The sequence below is a fragment of the Telmatherina bonti genome (genome assembly GCF_933228915.1).
Source record: "Telmatherina bonti genome assembly, chromosome: 11".
NCBI lineage: Eukaryota > Metazoa > Chordata > Actinopteri > Atheriniformes > Telmatherinidae > Telmatherina > Telmatherina bonti.
The window spans coordinates 11,418,899-11,436,018 of record NC_136629.1 but is presented as its reverse complement, the minus strand read 5'-3'; the positions used below and the strand labels follow the sequence as shown (position 1 = coordinate 11,436,018).

Genomic DNA, 17,120 nt, shown 5'->3' with positions numbered 1-17,120 from the left:
GTCTGGCCAACCCATGTGGGACAATGATGTCCCCCGTTCCTTGAACCACTCTTTCACAATCTGAGCCCCATGAATCCTGATACTGTCATCTTGGCATATGACCATGCCATCAGGGAAGATAGAATAATCTGCTTATTTAGTATATTCAGGTATCAGCTGAAGTCTTTCTTTTGGACACATAATGTTGCTGAACCTAGACCTGACCCACTGCAGCAACCCTAGATCACAGACTGGCCCTACAGGCTTGTGTAGTTGGCATTGGGAAAAATGTCTGCATCATTTCATCTGTCTCCTTTACTCTGATGCTCCAATCACTCTGGAACAGAGTAAATCTAGACTCATCAGATCGCATGACCTTCTTCCAGCTCCAGACTTTGGTCTTTATGCTTCCAAGCAAACTGAAACCTTTTTCTCAGCTTAGCCTCACTGACTGGTGGTTTTCTCATTGCTACACAGTTATTCAGTCCAAATCCACTGAATTCCATTCAGATTGTTCTTACTGTCAACACAGCCCTGAGTTCTACTGTTGTTTTTCTTCCATCTGATTTCACCAAACATTTAAGGATCACAAATGACCATCATTCAGGATGTTTTTTTTACATTTCTTCCTAGAAGACAGTGACTTAAAAGTGACTCTAAATAGCAATATGAAGGTAAATAAGCTCATGAACATTTGCAAGAGCTCCTGCTGCTGATCAAACTTGACAAAATCATAAAAACGATGCTAGAAAAACTATTTAACTTCCATGTTTACACAATCTGCCTGCTGGAAATGTGAGGTCTGTCGTGTTTCTGCATTTTGTCCACCAGTCGCAGAGGAAAGTGCTCCGTACCAAGAAGCAGATCAATAGATTTTTTTAAAAGGCTGCTCCCCACAGTTCTGTCTCTGGAGACCAATATCTCTCATACCTGATACCATCTGTTGAATAATAGATCCTGGAATAATCAATAATATCCATCTGCTGTGATCCTAGTGTCATCTCCTCACCATACTTTCCGGTACAGAGGAACATTTCCAGTCAGGAACCCGGGACGCCCAGGAGGACTTCGGAGTCCCTCACATCAATAACGTTTAATGAGCTTTACCATGAGCAGATGTGTGAAGGGTCCAGAGCTCAGATCTGACACTGTTAGCTGCTAGTCTCAGGTTCTTCTGATAAATAATAAGTGTTTTTAATTAAATTTAATCTGATTTCTGTAACTTTGTCAGAAAACAACAAGCTGAAAGAATAGATGATGGATCTGCATGGCTGGGCTGCACATGATGCAGGTAAACGTCTGCTTTCCTCCTGTTTTTCAGCTGCAGCTGGATGTTTAGGTCCTGTACCACCGGTAAAAACTATGCCTCAAATAATAACAGCTCACTGGTTTAATATAAGGATGCAGAGATCAGAAAGTTCTCCAACCACCTCATCTGTGGAGGAGGGGGAGTCGGTCTCAGGATGTCATTGAACTAAACCAACTTGGAAAAACTCGCTGGTGGAGACACAGATGGAGAGGCAGGCGGAGAAAAGGGTGCAGAGGACCATAGACAGGAAGGTGCAGAGGCAGATAGAGAGGCAGGTGGAGAACAAAGTGGAGGGGGAGGGGGAGGGAAAGGTAAAGTAAAGGTAGAGAAGAAGGTTAAGAGGCAAGTAAAAAGGCAGGTGGAGATGCAGGTGGAGGTGAAGCTGGGGAGGCATGTGAAGAAGCAGGTGGAGAGAAAGGTGGAGGGGAAGGTAAAATAGAGGTACATAAGAAGGGTGAGAGTCAAGAAGAGAGGCAGATGGAGAGGAAGTTGGAGGGAAAAGTGAAGGGAAAGGTGGCTATGGAGGTGAAGATGCAAGTTGAGAGAAAGTTAGAGGGGAAGGTGAAGGGGAGAGTAGAGAAGAAGGTGGAGAGAAAAGTGGGGGACAAGTGGAGAATTGGGGGAGCATCAGACAACACACATGTTGCACGTTCAACATTCTGGCTTATATTATGTGTGACTTTATCTGCATTCATCCAGGAAAATGAACATGAATTTGACGCTATGCTAGACTAACTATGTGGCTAACTGTCTGACTAACTGTGTGGCTAACTATGTGGCTGACTATGTGGCTGACTGTCTGACTAACTGTGTGACTAACTGTGTGGCTAACTATGTGGCTAACTATGTGGCTGACTGTCTGACTAACATTGTGACTAACCGTGTGGCTATCTCTGTGACTAACTATTTGACTAATTGTGTGGCTAACTGTGTGGCAAACTCGTGTGGCTAACTATGTGGCTAACTATGTGGCTGACTGTCTGACTAACTGTGTGGCTAACTATGTGACTAACTATGTGACTAACTGTGTGGCTAACTATGTGGCTAACTATGTGGCTGACTGTCTGACTAACATTGTGACTAACTGTGTGGCTAACCGTGTGGCTATCTCTGTGATTAACTATTTGACTAATTGTGTGGCTAACTGTGTGGCAAACTCGTGTGGCTAACTATGTGGGTGACTGTCTGACCGTGTGGCTAACTGTGTGGCTAACTGTCTGACTAACTGTGTGGCTAACTGACTGACTAACTGTGTGGCTAACTGTCTGACTAACTGTGTGGCTAACTGTGTGGCTAACTATGTGGCTAACTGACTGACTAACTGTGTGGCAAACTGTCTGACTAACTGTGTGGCTAACTGTGTGACTAACTGTGTGGCTAACTGACTGACTAACTGTGTGGCTAACTGTGTCCTGGTTCCAACCTCCCATGAAGTTGAACTTTTGAACCTGATCTGTGGTAATCCATGAATAAATTATTAACCTTTTTTATTCATTATTTCTCATTCAACTTTGTACTGATGAGATGATTTCACATTAGCCTTGTAAATAAACTCAGACACAGAAGAAGTCTGTACATCCTTTCAATCAGAAAGCAGTTAAACTCTTCCAGGTCAGGATCATCCCGACATGTAGATCTTGACCATTCCTGATTTCCGTTTTACACTCACTTGCTCTTGCGCAGGGCGTGCTCCACGCTGTGGCCCCTGAACTTCTTGTAGTAGTCAATGAATGAGAAGGGCAGGTTAATGTTTAGAGGGTTGGTTCTGTCCGGAGCTGCTGCTCTCTTCCGAGACTCAAACGCGATCATCAAGTCCACCCAGGCAGCTGGTCTCTTGATCTTAAACTGATCAATGAAATCCTGGCCAAAGATTTTACACAATAACTTCTCAAATTCATAATCGATGCCGATGGAGCCGTAGGGTCCACCTAAAGAAAGAGGTGAATCAAATGAATGAAGAGGGAATCAAATTAATGCAATCTGAAACTGGAGCTGCTTGAAGAACGTCACATGCTGTGTTTCCATTACATTTGTTCGCAAAGTAAAAGCAATATTTCAAAGTATTGACAAATTGTGATTTGCTCGTGCTTCCATTGAACAGCGCATCAGCCTCAGTTCGCATAAAAAATCGTCAGCTGGATAAGGTTTTACGAGAATTGCGGCCTATGCAAGTAGCCACATAGCATTATGTTGGGGTTTTCTACTTCTGTTGACAATTAGCTACAGCTTTTTCAAGTTTTTCTCCATCATTTTCTTTTTTAAAATGTTAAAATTTGCTGTTGTTTGTTCCATACTGCGCCATCTTTACTGGAAGTTAACTGGTCACAACCCCTACATCACATCAGGGAACATGTAAATGTGAAAGAAGGGACTCCCTTGCAATAAATTTCTCTATAAAAACTTCTGAGAAGAGCATAAAAACATAAAAACCTTTTAACCTTTTTTTCAGAATGTAGCCGTTTCCATTTGAGTTTCTTTTAATGCAATATTTAGTTTAGTAATTCTGGGTGTAATGGAAACGGGCCTACTGAGTGTTCCTTACCTGAGGCCTTGTAAAGCTCTTTGAGATGTCCTTCTGGCAGCCGGATCTGGTGGACTGTCAGGTCCACGGTTCCTCCACCGCAGTCCACCACCACATAACGGTCACCTGCACAGAAACAACGTGAAACTAGAAGATGCTGTACATGCACAGGAAAATAGCACACACAGCCATGTAACAGCATCCTTTACTGCTCTGACATGCAGCCACCCCCTTCTCCATCTCTGTGGAAAGGAGGGTGGATGTGGCCCTTCAGACACTCCTGGTGCGCTTCATCTTCTCTGGTTCAACTGTCACAACTCAGTGGATGAAACACTGTCAAAGCAGATTTTTTTGTTTTCTTCTTATTTGTTGGAAGAAACAAGTGAAATTGTTGTTGAATTGTGAGTGTGTGTGTGTGTGTGTATGTCTGACTGCAGCAGCAGCAGGGTGTGTCACAGAGAAGGCAACGACGGAGGAAATGAAGCTGAGATGCTATCTGAGGCTGGTTAGTGCAGGCACGTGCACGGCACCATGCAGAAGGCTGCTGACGTCAGTCACAGGTTTGTGTTTATGCTGCTAATGGCTGTGGAACTGATTTACTGAGCATTTATCTGATCTGCAAACTGGATCAGACCAGAAGTCTTCCACACTCATAGACCTCTTTATCAGGACTGAAGTGTTGGATGGATCCATGTTGTCATGATGTTTCCAGCAGATTCTGATCCTACCATGTGAATGTGGAGCTGAACTGGAGACTCATCAGACCAGCAACGTTTCTCCATCTTCTATTGTCCAGTTCTGGTGAGTCTGTGTGAATTGTAGCCTCAGTTTCCTGTTCTTACTGACAGGAGGGAACCCGCTGTGGTCTTCTGCTGCTGGAGACCATCTGCTTCCAGGCTGGACGTGTTGTGTGTTCAGAGATGATGTTCTGCAGATCTTAGTTTAAACCAGTGCTTACTGGACTTCCCGTTGTCTTTCTATCATCTCCAACCAGTCTGCTGATTCTCCTGTGACCTCTGACCTCAACAAGACATTCTGGTCCAGACAGCTGCTGCTCACTGGATATTTTCTCTTCTCCAGACCTTCTCTGTAAACTCTAGAGAATGTTGTGTGTGAAAGTCCCAGTAAATACTCAGACCAACAACCATGCTGCGTTCAAAGTAAATTAAATCCCTTTTCTTCCTCATTCTGATGCTCAGTTTAAACTTCAGCACATAATTTTCACCATGTCTACATGACTACATGTGTTGAGTTTCTGTCATGTGATTGGATGGTTACATAACTGTGTTAATAAGATGAACAGGTGGAGCTGATGAAGTGGACGATGGGTGTAGTCACTTCACAAGTCTGTTCTTTAAGACTCTTCATAACTGGCCTAATTAATAAGACCAATTATTATAACTATTATTATTATTTATTATTATCATCATTACTAATATTAATAATAATATTAATAACAATCATAATAATAATAATAATGCTCCAAATCAACATGTTTTTACAGGGGCTTCATATGTTATTCACATAAAAATGATTCGCGTTTCTACTTGTTATGAAACAAGGAAAATTAGAAGAACATAAAGACTGTATTATTAAAAATGACAACCTGTGGCTTTCAGTGAATGTTAGTTTCTGGAAAGATAAACATGCTGTTTTTTAGAAAGTAAAAAGAAAACAGGAAGAGAAGAGCATCCCCTCGACAGGAAGAGGGAAAGAAAAGCAAACAGATGAGTAAAAGAGGAGAAAGACTCTACCTTCTTCCAGCTCCGACCAAAGCTCTCCTATGACATTTTCCACCAAAAAGGTGCGGCTCTGTCGGTTGCGCCGAACATGCTCCTTAGCTGCTTGTTAACAGAGAGAGAATGTTGCGGTGAGTGTGATGATGGCGTGAAGCTGTGTGGTTTACATGGAAATACAGGTGTGTGTGTGTGTGTGTGTGTGTGTGTGTGTGTGTGTGTGTGTGTGAGGCAAGCAGGAGGCTGAGGTGAACATGGATCCACATGGTCAGGACATCTGGTTCCTACCAGTTTATTCAGCTTCTTGTTTAATAAGCGGTCTATAAATGTGTTGTATCCTCAACACAGGTGTACAGACTCGTTTTACTTCCAACGTTTCCAGAGCAAGCAAAGATTTAACCTGCTGGTTTTAATAATCTCCATGGACATCTAAACCCAGACTGAGCTCCACCTCAGGCTCTAGATACAGTCAAAAAGAGTCCAGTCCAACTCCCTTACCCTTAGCTGGGACCATGTGTTTCGCTCTCTCTCCAACCTGATAGTGGTGGTAACTTCTGCTTTATCATCAACCAACTCCACTTCTAAGATCACAACAGCTCAAAAGATTTGGAAATGAATAAGTTTCATCCAGCAGGAAAAAAAACCAATATAGTCTGTAATTCCTAATGCGTCCATAAGATGTTTCATTTCTTCACATTTAAATGTAAACACGTGGAAATATGCCCATATCTGCAGATAGATAGATAGATAGATAGATAAATAGATAGACAGACAGACAGACAGACAGACAGACAGATAGATAGATAGATAGATAGATAGATAGATAGATAGATAGATAGATAGATAGATAGATAGATAGATAGATAGATAGATAATAGATAGATAGATAGATAGATAGATAGATAGGTAGGTAGGTAGGTAGGTAGGTAGGTAGGTAGGTAGATAGATAGATAGATAGATAGATAGATAGATAGATAGATAGATATATAGATAGGCAGGCAGGCAGGCAGGCAGATAGATAGATAGATAGATAGATAGATAGATAGATAGATAGACAGACAGACAGACAGACAGACAGATAGATAGATAGATAGATAGATAGATAGATAGATAGATAGATAGATAGATAGATATTTAACAAAATAGTGCAAATGTAAAAATGAGGCAAAATTAAGTAGAAACTTTAACTTTAGGTTGATTCAACATCGACATTTTGATATCATATTTGTACTTGCCAATTCTCTATTGGCAGGTCTGCCTGCATGCTCAATTAAACCTCTGCAGATGATCCAGAATGCCGCAGCGCGTCTGGTCTTCAACCAACCCAAACGAGCTCATGTCACTTCGCTGCTAATCGCACTTCACTGGCTTCTGGTTGCAGCACGTATCAAATTTAAAGCTTTGCTTCTGGCTTACAAAACAATAACTCAAATGGCTCCCGTCTACCTTCACTCCTTAATCCAGAACTTAAGCCTGTAGCACTTTATGTAAGGACCTGCGTCCAACTGGACAGTCCACTAGCACCTTCCTATGATGTCCTCTACGGTTTGGTTTTGTGCTTGTGTTGTTCTCACTCATATGTAAGTCGCTTTGAATAAAAGCATCTGTTAAATGACTGTAGAATAGAATAGTCAGTAATTCTCCTCTTAACAACCTATTTCCTTCCTTTTATGCTTTTCAGTCTCATTAAGGGGACTAAACTCCCACTCATGACTGTGGTCATGCTCTGCTAACTCCGGAGTCACCTGAGCTGCTTCTTCTGTTTAACATCGGCATCAAGCTGAACAGACAAAAATCTGTGATGAAAATCAGGACTTACCACAGCCTGACTATCCCTTCTAAAACTCCAAAGAGCAGAAAGGCCGCCATTTGGTAGGCATCGAAAAATTACAACATAAAAAATAACAGTTTGACTTAACGTAAATATTAGCGACACCGTTTTAGTTTATATTTACAATATTTTTTCACAATTTAACCAGTTATACATAAATTCCAAATCACCGTATTTGTTGCATCACACAGCGCAGCTAAAAGCCTTTCATTTTTTTAAAAAATTGACGGTGCCCCTTTAAACCCGGTGCACCTTATATATTCACTGGGTTCCAAAATATATTGTGAAAAATCGAGTGAAGCAAATGAATTCAGAGGATTAACAAAGGAACTCTTTAAAACAGGGCGTTTAAAGTGAAGTTGCGAGCGCCATGGTGGTGATGGATAAAGGACAGGGTGAACACACCTTTACAAAGACTGGGAGGCAGCATTGGGCCAGTTATGCAACCCTATGTGAGTGGATTGTGGATGCCTGGGCTAAGGTATATCCTTTGACTGCTGTCCAAGCTTTCGCAAAAGCCGGTATCATTGCTGAACAGCCGACCAACAACGACACTGACTCCGACAATGATGAGGGAGAAAACGGCATGCCTGATGGCAAATTGTCAAGCTGTTCGGTTCATAAACAGAAGTTGAGGACTTTGATGGATTTGTGACAATAGACTGATCAAATGATAAAATGTGTATTTTTAAATTTGTCCCGTAGTCCAATAAAGTTCAACCAAACTCACTTTTTTGCTGTCATTACTTTGTTTTACTTTTGTTTTAGCAAGTACCCAGTAATGCTCTGCGCCTTATGTTTGACTTAAACATGGAAATAGACTGCGTAATTGATCTAGTGCGCCTTGTGGCCCGAAAATACGGTACTGTTCTTTTTCCTGCTGCATTAGATGGATAAATGTATCACTACCAGGACAAGTTCCGCTTGGTGGTGTTTTAAGCAATGTGTTGAGAAGTTTCCATGATAATCATATCGATTCATCTTCTTATTCAAAAGGGCTTTATTGGTCCGGGGAAAACATGTTTAGGTGGCTAAAGGAAATGGGAAATAAAAGCAAAAGTATATATTGATAAATTAGAGACCACAAATATCATATTGCACTCTTATGGAGCACATCATCGTCAGGCGCAGCCCGAGCAGATCTGGTACCTACACTGGCTACAGTCATAAATAGACATTACATAGATGCAGCGGCTTATTTTTCTTGTGTTCTTGTAAATAAGGAGAATAAGCGTTTGGTGAATTCAGTTCACCGTGGTCACAAAGTGCCCGTTTGCCCAAAATTGGCTTATTCAGCTGAGATAATGCCCAATTGTCATGTTTTTGCCATCCTGATCTCCTGGCATTCATCATTGGTAACTCGATCCACCTGTTGGCTTCCTAATTGCCTCTGCTGTTTCATTCAGTTCACCTGGTTTCCTTTTGTCACTGCCTACTTAAGCTCCCTCCAATCTCTCCTTTTCTGCCAGATAATAATCAGACCTATGTCTAGTTGTGTTCCAGCGGTCTACGGATTGTTCCTCAGTTGCCGACCTTCTGCTTCATGCCCCCGGATTACCCTCCTTGCCTTGCCCTTGACGGACACCGCTACTTTTCGGATCTTCTGGTTACCGACCCTGCCTGTCTTTGGATCTCCGAGCCTTGTCTTTGCCTGGACGAGTATTTTGCCATTCCATTACCTCCCAGCTGGAGCCTGGTTTCTTCTGCAGACCAGTCACCTGGATTGATCTTCTACCCATACTCCTTCGCCAATAAACTGGTCATTTGTCCATTACTCCTTGTGTGTGGCTGTAATTTCGGATCCTCACGGTAACTCATTACACCCAATTTGGAGTTCTTAATATTTCATCAGTAATATCTTTGTTTTTTATGGGTTAATCTATTAAAAATAAAGTGTAACTGTACTCTAGTTTGTTTTAAACTACATATTAACCCCAAATTATTATTACAATATTGATACTTTGGTAAGTATCCATGGTAAGCAGTCTCCTCCTGAATTTGGTTTCAGAAGCTAAATGAAGCCAGAACTAAATAATAAGCATATGTAAAAGCTGCAAACTGCTACCACAGTGTCCAACACAAGGTCCTAAGATGCCGCTTTCAACCACTCTTTTATTTGTCTGATTAATTTGGGGTGTTTTCTGTCTTTGTGGTTTGAACAGAGTGTAAATAAATTAAAAAGTTTTTTTTAACACTATTTAAAATTAAATCTGACTATTTCTGTCATCTGCATCCTGAAAAGCAACAGCATGTGAACACCACTACAGATGGGGACCTACTCATACAATCCCAGCTTATATGAGATTTTGTGTAAAATATACAAAGAACAATCATTGCCAATCTTTTTAAAGCTTTACTAACTTGAATGAACTAAAATTTTCAAGTTGATAAATTTGATTGGTTTTTTGCAAATATCCACTCATCTTGAATTTGTCTGCAATATGTTCCAAAAAAAGCTGAGAAAGGGGCAACAAAACACTGGAAAAGTTGAGGAATGCTCAAAACACACCTGTTTGGATCCTTTTACATAGGAACAGGTCAATTGGAAACAGATTGGTGCCATAATTGGGTATAGAAGGAGCATTCCTGAAATGCTCAGTCGTTCACAAGGAAAGATGGGATTAGGTTCAACACTTAACTGTGTGACCAAATAGTCCAACAGTTTAAGAACAATACTTCTCATTAAAATGCCAAGGAATTTAGAGATTTCATCCTCTACAGTCCATAATATCAAAAGATTCAGAGAATCTGCAGAAATCTCACCACGTAAGCACAAGGCTGAAAGTCAACACTGAATGCCCATGACCTTCAATCCTACAGGCAGCACTAGTGCCCATAGCATGGGTCGCTTCCACATTTGCAGGTTTTGGAGCAACATATGCTGCATCCAAGTGACGTCTTTTTCAGGAACGTTCCTGCTTACTTCAGCAAGACAATGCCAAGCCACATTCAGGAGACGTTACAACATCACTTTACGGTAAAAAAGAGTGGGACGGGCATGCCTGCTGTCCAGATCTGGGCATCAAAATGGGAAAGAATTCCACGTAAAAAACTTCCAGTTAGTTTCCTCAGTTCCCACACGCTTCTTGTGTTTTGTTAAAAGGAAATGTGATGTAACACAGTAGTAAACGTGACCATGTCCTCGCTGTTTCCGAATCAAAGCATCATATTTAAAACGAGTGAATATTTGCCAGAAAACAAAAGTAATCAGTTTGAACAATAAATATTTAATCTTTGTACTGTATTCAAATAAGTATCGGTTGAAAAGAATTAGTAAATCATTGTACTCTATATTTATGTTTTGCACAATATGCCGACTTCAATGGAATTGGGGCTGTAAAAATGACCCTGAGTCTATTAAACATGGAGGGCGGGGAAGCCATGTCACTAACTGGTTAAAGCAGGAAGACCTGACAGAAGTAAATGTCAGAGGCACATTTCCTTCTACACAGAGGAAAGAAAAGAGAAAGGAAGGACAGCTCTTCTGATTCTCATTATTTGTGCAAAGGCCATGAGAAAGGTCTACTGTTAACATGACATCAGTCTACATTCCTGCAACAACATCATTACAGATACAACACTTACCTCCTGAGACTGAGGCTCAAAGAACGAGTGTCAATGTACATGTTGTTCAGGTCTTAGTTTGGCTTACAGGAGACAATAAAACCCTGAAAGGAAGACACAATCTAGACTGGGTCGCATACAGTTAGCTATTCCCTAGTGGGACTGGAGCAAAGCTGAAGTATCCAAAAGTCGCATGTTAAGGAGCGTCTGGCATCACGATCAGGCAACTGTAAAAACTGTTAAACTGCAGAAAGCCTTATGTCCTTTTAAAGACTATAGATATTATTCTTACAGCTCCAGATTGTCTGCACTGAACCGTCATTCAAGGCATGTGAAAACCTTCTGATATTCTTTGTTGATAAGGTGACTGAAATAAGGACTAGATCCATCCATTCCTGTTCCTGTTCTGCTGTTTTCCACCTCTTTAAAGCTTGCTACATTCTCCACGAGAGGTGAGAACTTTGTTCCTGTGCTTGAGGTCGTAAGAACAAGAAAAACCTTTTTTTTCATTCGGTCGATTCATACTCTGCAAGACGCTTCATCTGCAACGGGGAGGGATCACTGCGGTGATGTTGGCTTCCTTGTTTTTTTTTTTATACACACGGCTGTTTTAATGCCACATGTTGTAAAAATCGTTGTATTTTCTCACCACCTTGATCAGCTGTTTTATCAAAACAATCTGTTTTACCTGCACTAGCTAAAATGAGGCAACTGTCTTTTTTATGCTTTTCTGTGTTAACCACGCCCCCTCAAATGTCTGACCAATCACACGATAGTTCTCCGGGCCCCAAAAGAAGTCCGATGTGTTGAAAACTGTCTTCAGTCACGTCAGCGAAAACAAAATGACATAATTTTCTTCTCAGAGCCTGGAGAACAAGAAAAAGGTTCTTGCTTCTCATGGAGGATGTGGCAGGTTTCAGTTGCTTTGTAGTATTTTATAGTACTTTACTTTATAGTACTTTACAGTAACCAGTTACTTTGTTGTGTAGGAGGCTGTTGGGTCATTTAAGTCGCTTCCCATATGGATGCAATCTCTCTTTGTTTACTTAAAGAGGTTATCGCTGATGAACCAATAGGAGGTTAAATGGAGAAAGGAACAGATGAAAATCTGAGCAAGAACCATTTTCTTTCTTCATAAATCTCTGATTCTCATAACAAATGAAAACTAGCTTAATTTGTAAAGTTTACATGCAAGAAAACATAAACAGTGTAGAGGGAAGATGAGACAAATGGTGAAAGCACCAGATAATTCCTCATTTTTGTGTTTGTGGACAAACTTTTTTAACAACAGATGACATAGTGTGGGGAAAAGGGGAAATATTTGCTGTTGCTGCTTTACATAGAGCACACTAAAATAGCTCTGGATGTCTGCTTATGACAACAGATAATGATGAGTAATTTAAGGCTTTAATAATCAATAGTCAGATTATTTCTGCGTTTATATGCAGTCTACATGTTTACCAGCATGCTACAGAATGGTAATAATCCCTCAGAGAAAAGATGCAAAAGCAAGTTGAAATGTGAGGTATAAAAGAAATAAAAATCATGTGCATGTTAATCCTCATGCAGACAACAAACAGTTGTTTACCTGGAGATACTGATGATACAAACAACATCAAACAAGAAGAAATCAGGATGGAGAAATGTCAAACTATTCAACTGAGTACAGTTGAAGTAATAATGACTGACCTATACAGTAAAACTCTCAGTGTGAGTTCTGTTCAGTCATACCTTGGCTCATCCCACTTCCCACGTTGTCAGTTGGGCTAAAACCATTCTGCGTCGTCTGCGTGCCCAGGTCCACCATCTGGTGGAGGCGGAGCTTGCGGCAATAGATGGACGCTGCCTCCGGCTCTAAGGCGATGATGAGCTGCTCCGGGTTGTCCCGGGAAACCAAACCAGACTGCAGAGAGACAAAATAAAGCCAGGAATGTGACTCCTTTAAGTTACATCCAGTCCAAAGGAGCTGCTTTGGGATGAGGTGGAATGGGGGATTCTCATGGTGATGAGGTGGAACGGGATATTCTCATCATGATGAGGTGGAACGGGAGATTCTCATGGTGATGAGGTGGAATGGGGGACTCTCATGGTGATGAGGTGGAACGGAGATTCTCATCATGATAAGGTGGAACGGGAGATTCTCATCATGATGAGGTGGAATGGGGGATTCTCATGGTGATGAGGTGGAACGGAGATTCTCATGGTGATGAGGTGGACTGGGAGATTCTCATGGTGATGAGGTGGAACGGGAGATTCTCATCACGATGAGGTGGAACGGGAGATTCTCATCATGATGAGGTGGAATGGGGGATTCTCATGGTGATGAGGTGGAACGGAGATTCTCATGGTGATGAGGTGGAACGGGAGATTCTCATGGTGATGAGGTGGAATGGGAGATTCTCATCATGATGAGGTGGAACGGGAGATTCTCATGGTGATGAGGTGGAATGGGGGACTCTCATGGTGATGAGGTGGAACGGAGATTCTCATCATGATAAGGTGGAACGGGAGATTCTCATCATGATGAGGTGGAATGGGGGATTCTCATGGTGATGAGGTGGAACGGAGATTCTCATGGTGATGAGGTGGACTGGGAGATTCTCATGGTGATGAGGTGGAACGGGAGATTCTCATCACGATGAGGTGGAACGGGAGATTCTCATCATGATGAGGTGGAACGGGAGATTCTGATGGTGATGAGGTGGAATGGGAGATTCTCATCCCGATGAGGTGGAACGGGAGATTCTCATGGTGATGAGGTGGAACGGAGATTCTCATGGTGATGAGGTGGACTGGGAGATTCTCATGGTGATGAGGTGGAACGGAGATTCTCATGGTGATGAGGTGGACTGGGAGATTCTCATGGTGATGAGGTGGAACGGGAGATTCTCATCACGATGAGGTGGAACGGGAGATTCTCATCATGATGAGGTGGAATGGGGGATTCTCATGGTGATGAGGTGGAACGGAGATTCTCATGGTGATGAGGTGGAACGGGAGATTCTCATGGTGATGAGGTGGAATGGGAGATTCTCATCATGATGAGGTGGAACGGGAGATTCTCATGGTGATGAGGTGGAATGGGGGACTCTCATGGTGATGAGGTGGAACGGAGATTCTCATCATGATAAGGTGGAACGGGAGATTCTCATCATGATGAGGTGGAATGGGGGATTCTCATGGTGATGAGGTGGAACGGAGATTCTCATGGTGATGAGGTGGACTGGGAGATTCTCATGGTGATGAGGTGGAACGGGAGATTCTCATCACGATGAGGTGGAACGGGAGATTCTCATCATGATGAGGTGGAACGGGAGATTCTGATGGTGATGAGGTGGAACGGGAGATTCTCATCATGATGAGGTGGAACGGGAGATTCTCATCATGATGAGGTGGAATGGGGGATTCTCATGGTGATGAGGTGGAACGGAGATTCTCATGGTGATGAGGTGGACTGGGAGATTCTCATGGTGATGAGGTGGAACGGGAAATTCTCATCACGATGAGGTGGAACGGGAGATTCTCATCATGATGAGGTGGAACGGGAGATTCTCATCATGATGAGGTGGAACGGGAGATTCTCATGGTGATGAGGTGGAACGGGAGATTCTCATGGTGTTGAGGTGGAACGGGAGATTCTCATGGTGTTGAGGTGGAACGGGAGATTCTCATCACGATGAGGTGGAACGGGAGATTCTCATGGTGATGAGGTGGAACGGGAGATTCTCATGGTGATGAGGTGGAACAGGATATTCTCATCATGATGTGGTGGAACGGGAGATTCTCATGGTGATGAGGTGGAATGGGGGATTCTCATGGTGATGAGGTGGAACGGGAGATTCTCATGGTGATGAGGTGGAAGGGGAGATTCTCATGGTGATGAGGTGGAACGGAGATTCTCATGGTGATGAGGTGGACCGGGAGATTCTCATCATGATGAGGTGGAATGGGAGATTCTCATCACGATGAGGTGGAACGGGAGATTCTCAACATGATGAGGTGGAACGGGAGATTCTCATGGTGATGAGGTGGAACGGGAGATTCTCATGGTGATGAGGTGGAACGGGTGATTCTCATCATGATGAGGTGGAACGGGAGATTCTCATCACGATGAGGTGGAACGGGAGATTCTGATGGTGATGAGGTGGAACGGGAGATTCTCATCACGATGAGGTGTAACGGGTGATTCTCATCATGATGAGGTGGAATGGGAGATTCTCATCATGATGAGGTGGAACGGGAGATTCTCATCATGATGAGGTGGAATGGGAGATTCTCATCCCGATGAGGTGGAACGGGAGAGTCTCATCATGATGAGGTGGAACGGGTGATTCTCATCATGATGAGGTGGAACGGGAGATTCTCATCATGATGAGGTGGAACGGGAGATTCTGATGGTGATGAGGTGGAACGGGAGATTCTCATCACGATGAGGTGGAACGGGAGATTCTCATCATGATGAGGTGGAATGGGGGATTCTCATGGTGATGAGGTGGAACAGGAGATTCTCATCATGGTGAGATGGAACGGGAGATTCTCATCATGATGAGGTGGAATGGGGGATTCTCATGGTGATGAGGTGGACCGGGAGATTCTCATGGTGATGAGGTGGAACAGGAGATTCTCAACATGATGAGGTGGAACGGGAGATTCTCATGGTGATGAGGTGGAACGGGAGATTCTCATGGTGATGAGGTGGAATGGGGGACTCTCATGGTGATGAGGTGGAACGGAGATTCTCATCATGATAAGGTGGAACGGGAGATTCTCATCATGATGAGGTGGAATGGGGGATTCTCATGGTGATGAGGTGGAACGGAGATTCTCATGGTGATGAGGTGGACTGGGAGATTCTCATGGTGATGAGGTGGAACAGGAGATTCTCAACATGATGAGGTGGAACGGGAGATTCTCATGGTGATGAGGTGGAACGGGAGATTCTCATCACGATGAGGTGTAACGGGTGATTCTCATCATGATGAGGTGGAACGGGAGATTCTCATCATGATGAGGTGGAACGGGAGATTCTGATGGTGATGAGGTGGAATGGGAGATTCTCATCCCGATGAGGTGGAACGGGAGAGTCTCATCATGATGAGGTGGAACGGGAGATTCTCATGGTGATGAGGTGGAACGGGAGATTCTCATGGTGTTGAGGTGGAACGGGAGATTCTCATGGTGTTGAGGTGGAACGGGAGAGTCTCATCATGATGTGGTGGAACGGGAGATTCTCATCATGATGAGGTGGAACGGGAGATTCTCATCACGATGAGGTGGAACGGGAGATTCTCATCACGATGAGGTGGAACGGGAAATTCTCATCACGATGAGGTGGAACGGGAGATTCTCATCATGATGAGGTGGAACGGGAGATTCTCATCATGATGAGGTGGAACAGGATATTCTCATCATGATGTGGTGGAACGGGAGATTCTCATGGTGATGAGGTGGAATGGGGGATTCTCATGGTGATGAGGTGGAACGGGAGATTCTCATGGTGATGAGGTGGAACGGGAGATTCTCATGGTGATGAGGTGGAACGGAGATTCTCATGGTGATGAGGTGGACCGGGAGATTCTCATCATGATGAGGTGGAATGCGGGATTCTCATCATGATGAGGTGGAACGGGAGATTCTCAACATGATGAGGTGGAACGGGAGATTCTCATGGTGATGAAGTGGAATGGGGAACTCTCATGGTGATGAGGTGGAACGGAGATTCTCATCATGATGAGGTGGAACGGGAGATTCTCATCATGATGAGGTGGAATGGGAGATTCTCATGGTGATGAGGTGGAACGGGAGGTTCTCATGGTGATGAGGTGGAACGGAGATTCTCATCATGATGAGGTGGAATGGGAGATTCTCATGGTGATGAGGTGGAACGGGAGATTCTCATGGTGATGAAGTGGAATGGGGAACTCTCATGGTGATGAGGTGGAACGGAGATTCTCATCATGATGAGGTGGAACGGGAGATTCTCATCATGATGAGGTGGAATGGGAGATTCTCATTATGATGAGGTGGAACGGGAGGTTCTCATGGTGATGAGGTGGAACGGAGATTCTCATGGTGATGAGGTGGACCGGGAGATTCTCATGGTGTTGAGGTGGAACGGGAGATTCTCATCATGATGAGGTGGAATGGGAGATTCTCATCATGATGAGGTGGAATGGGAGA

The 17,120-nt window shown here is 43.2% G+C and overlaps 1 protein-coding gene across 1 annotated transcript in view; it reads right to left on the bottom strand.

Moving 5' to 3' along the window:
* The window catches only part of hspa12a (heat shock protein 12A), a 62,814-nt gene that overhangs the window by 5,740 nt on the left and 39,954 nt on the right, over positions 1 to 17,120 (bottom strand). The window contains exons 7-10 of the mRNA XM_079249136.1: positions 12,672 to 12,843; positions 5,564 to 5,650; positions 3,831 to 3,935; positions 2,958 to 3,216 (exon numbers count right to left, since the gene is read on the bottom strand). Coding sequence (XP_079105262.1) covers positions 2,958 to 3,216; positions 3,831 to 3,935; positions 5,564 to 5,650; positions 12,672 to 12,843 — 623 coding nt within the window. The remainder of the gene's footprint in view (positions 1 to 2,957; positions 3,217 to 3,830; positions 3,936 to 5,563; positions 5,651 to 12,671; positions 12,844 to 17,120) is intronic.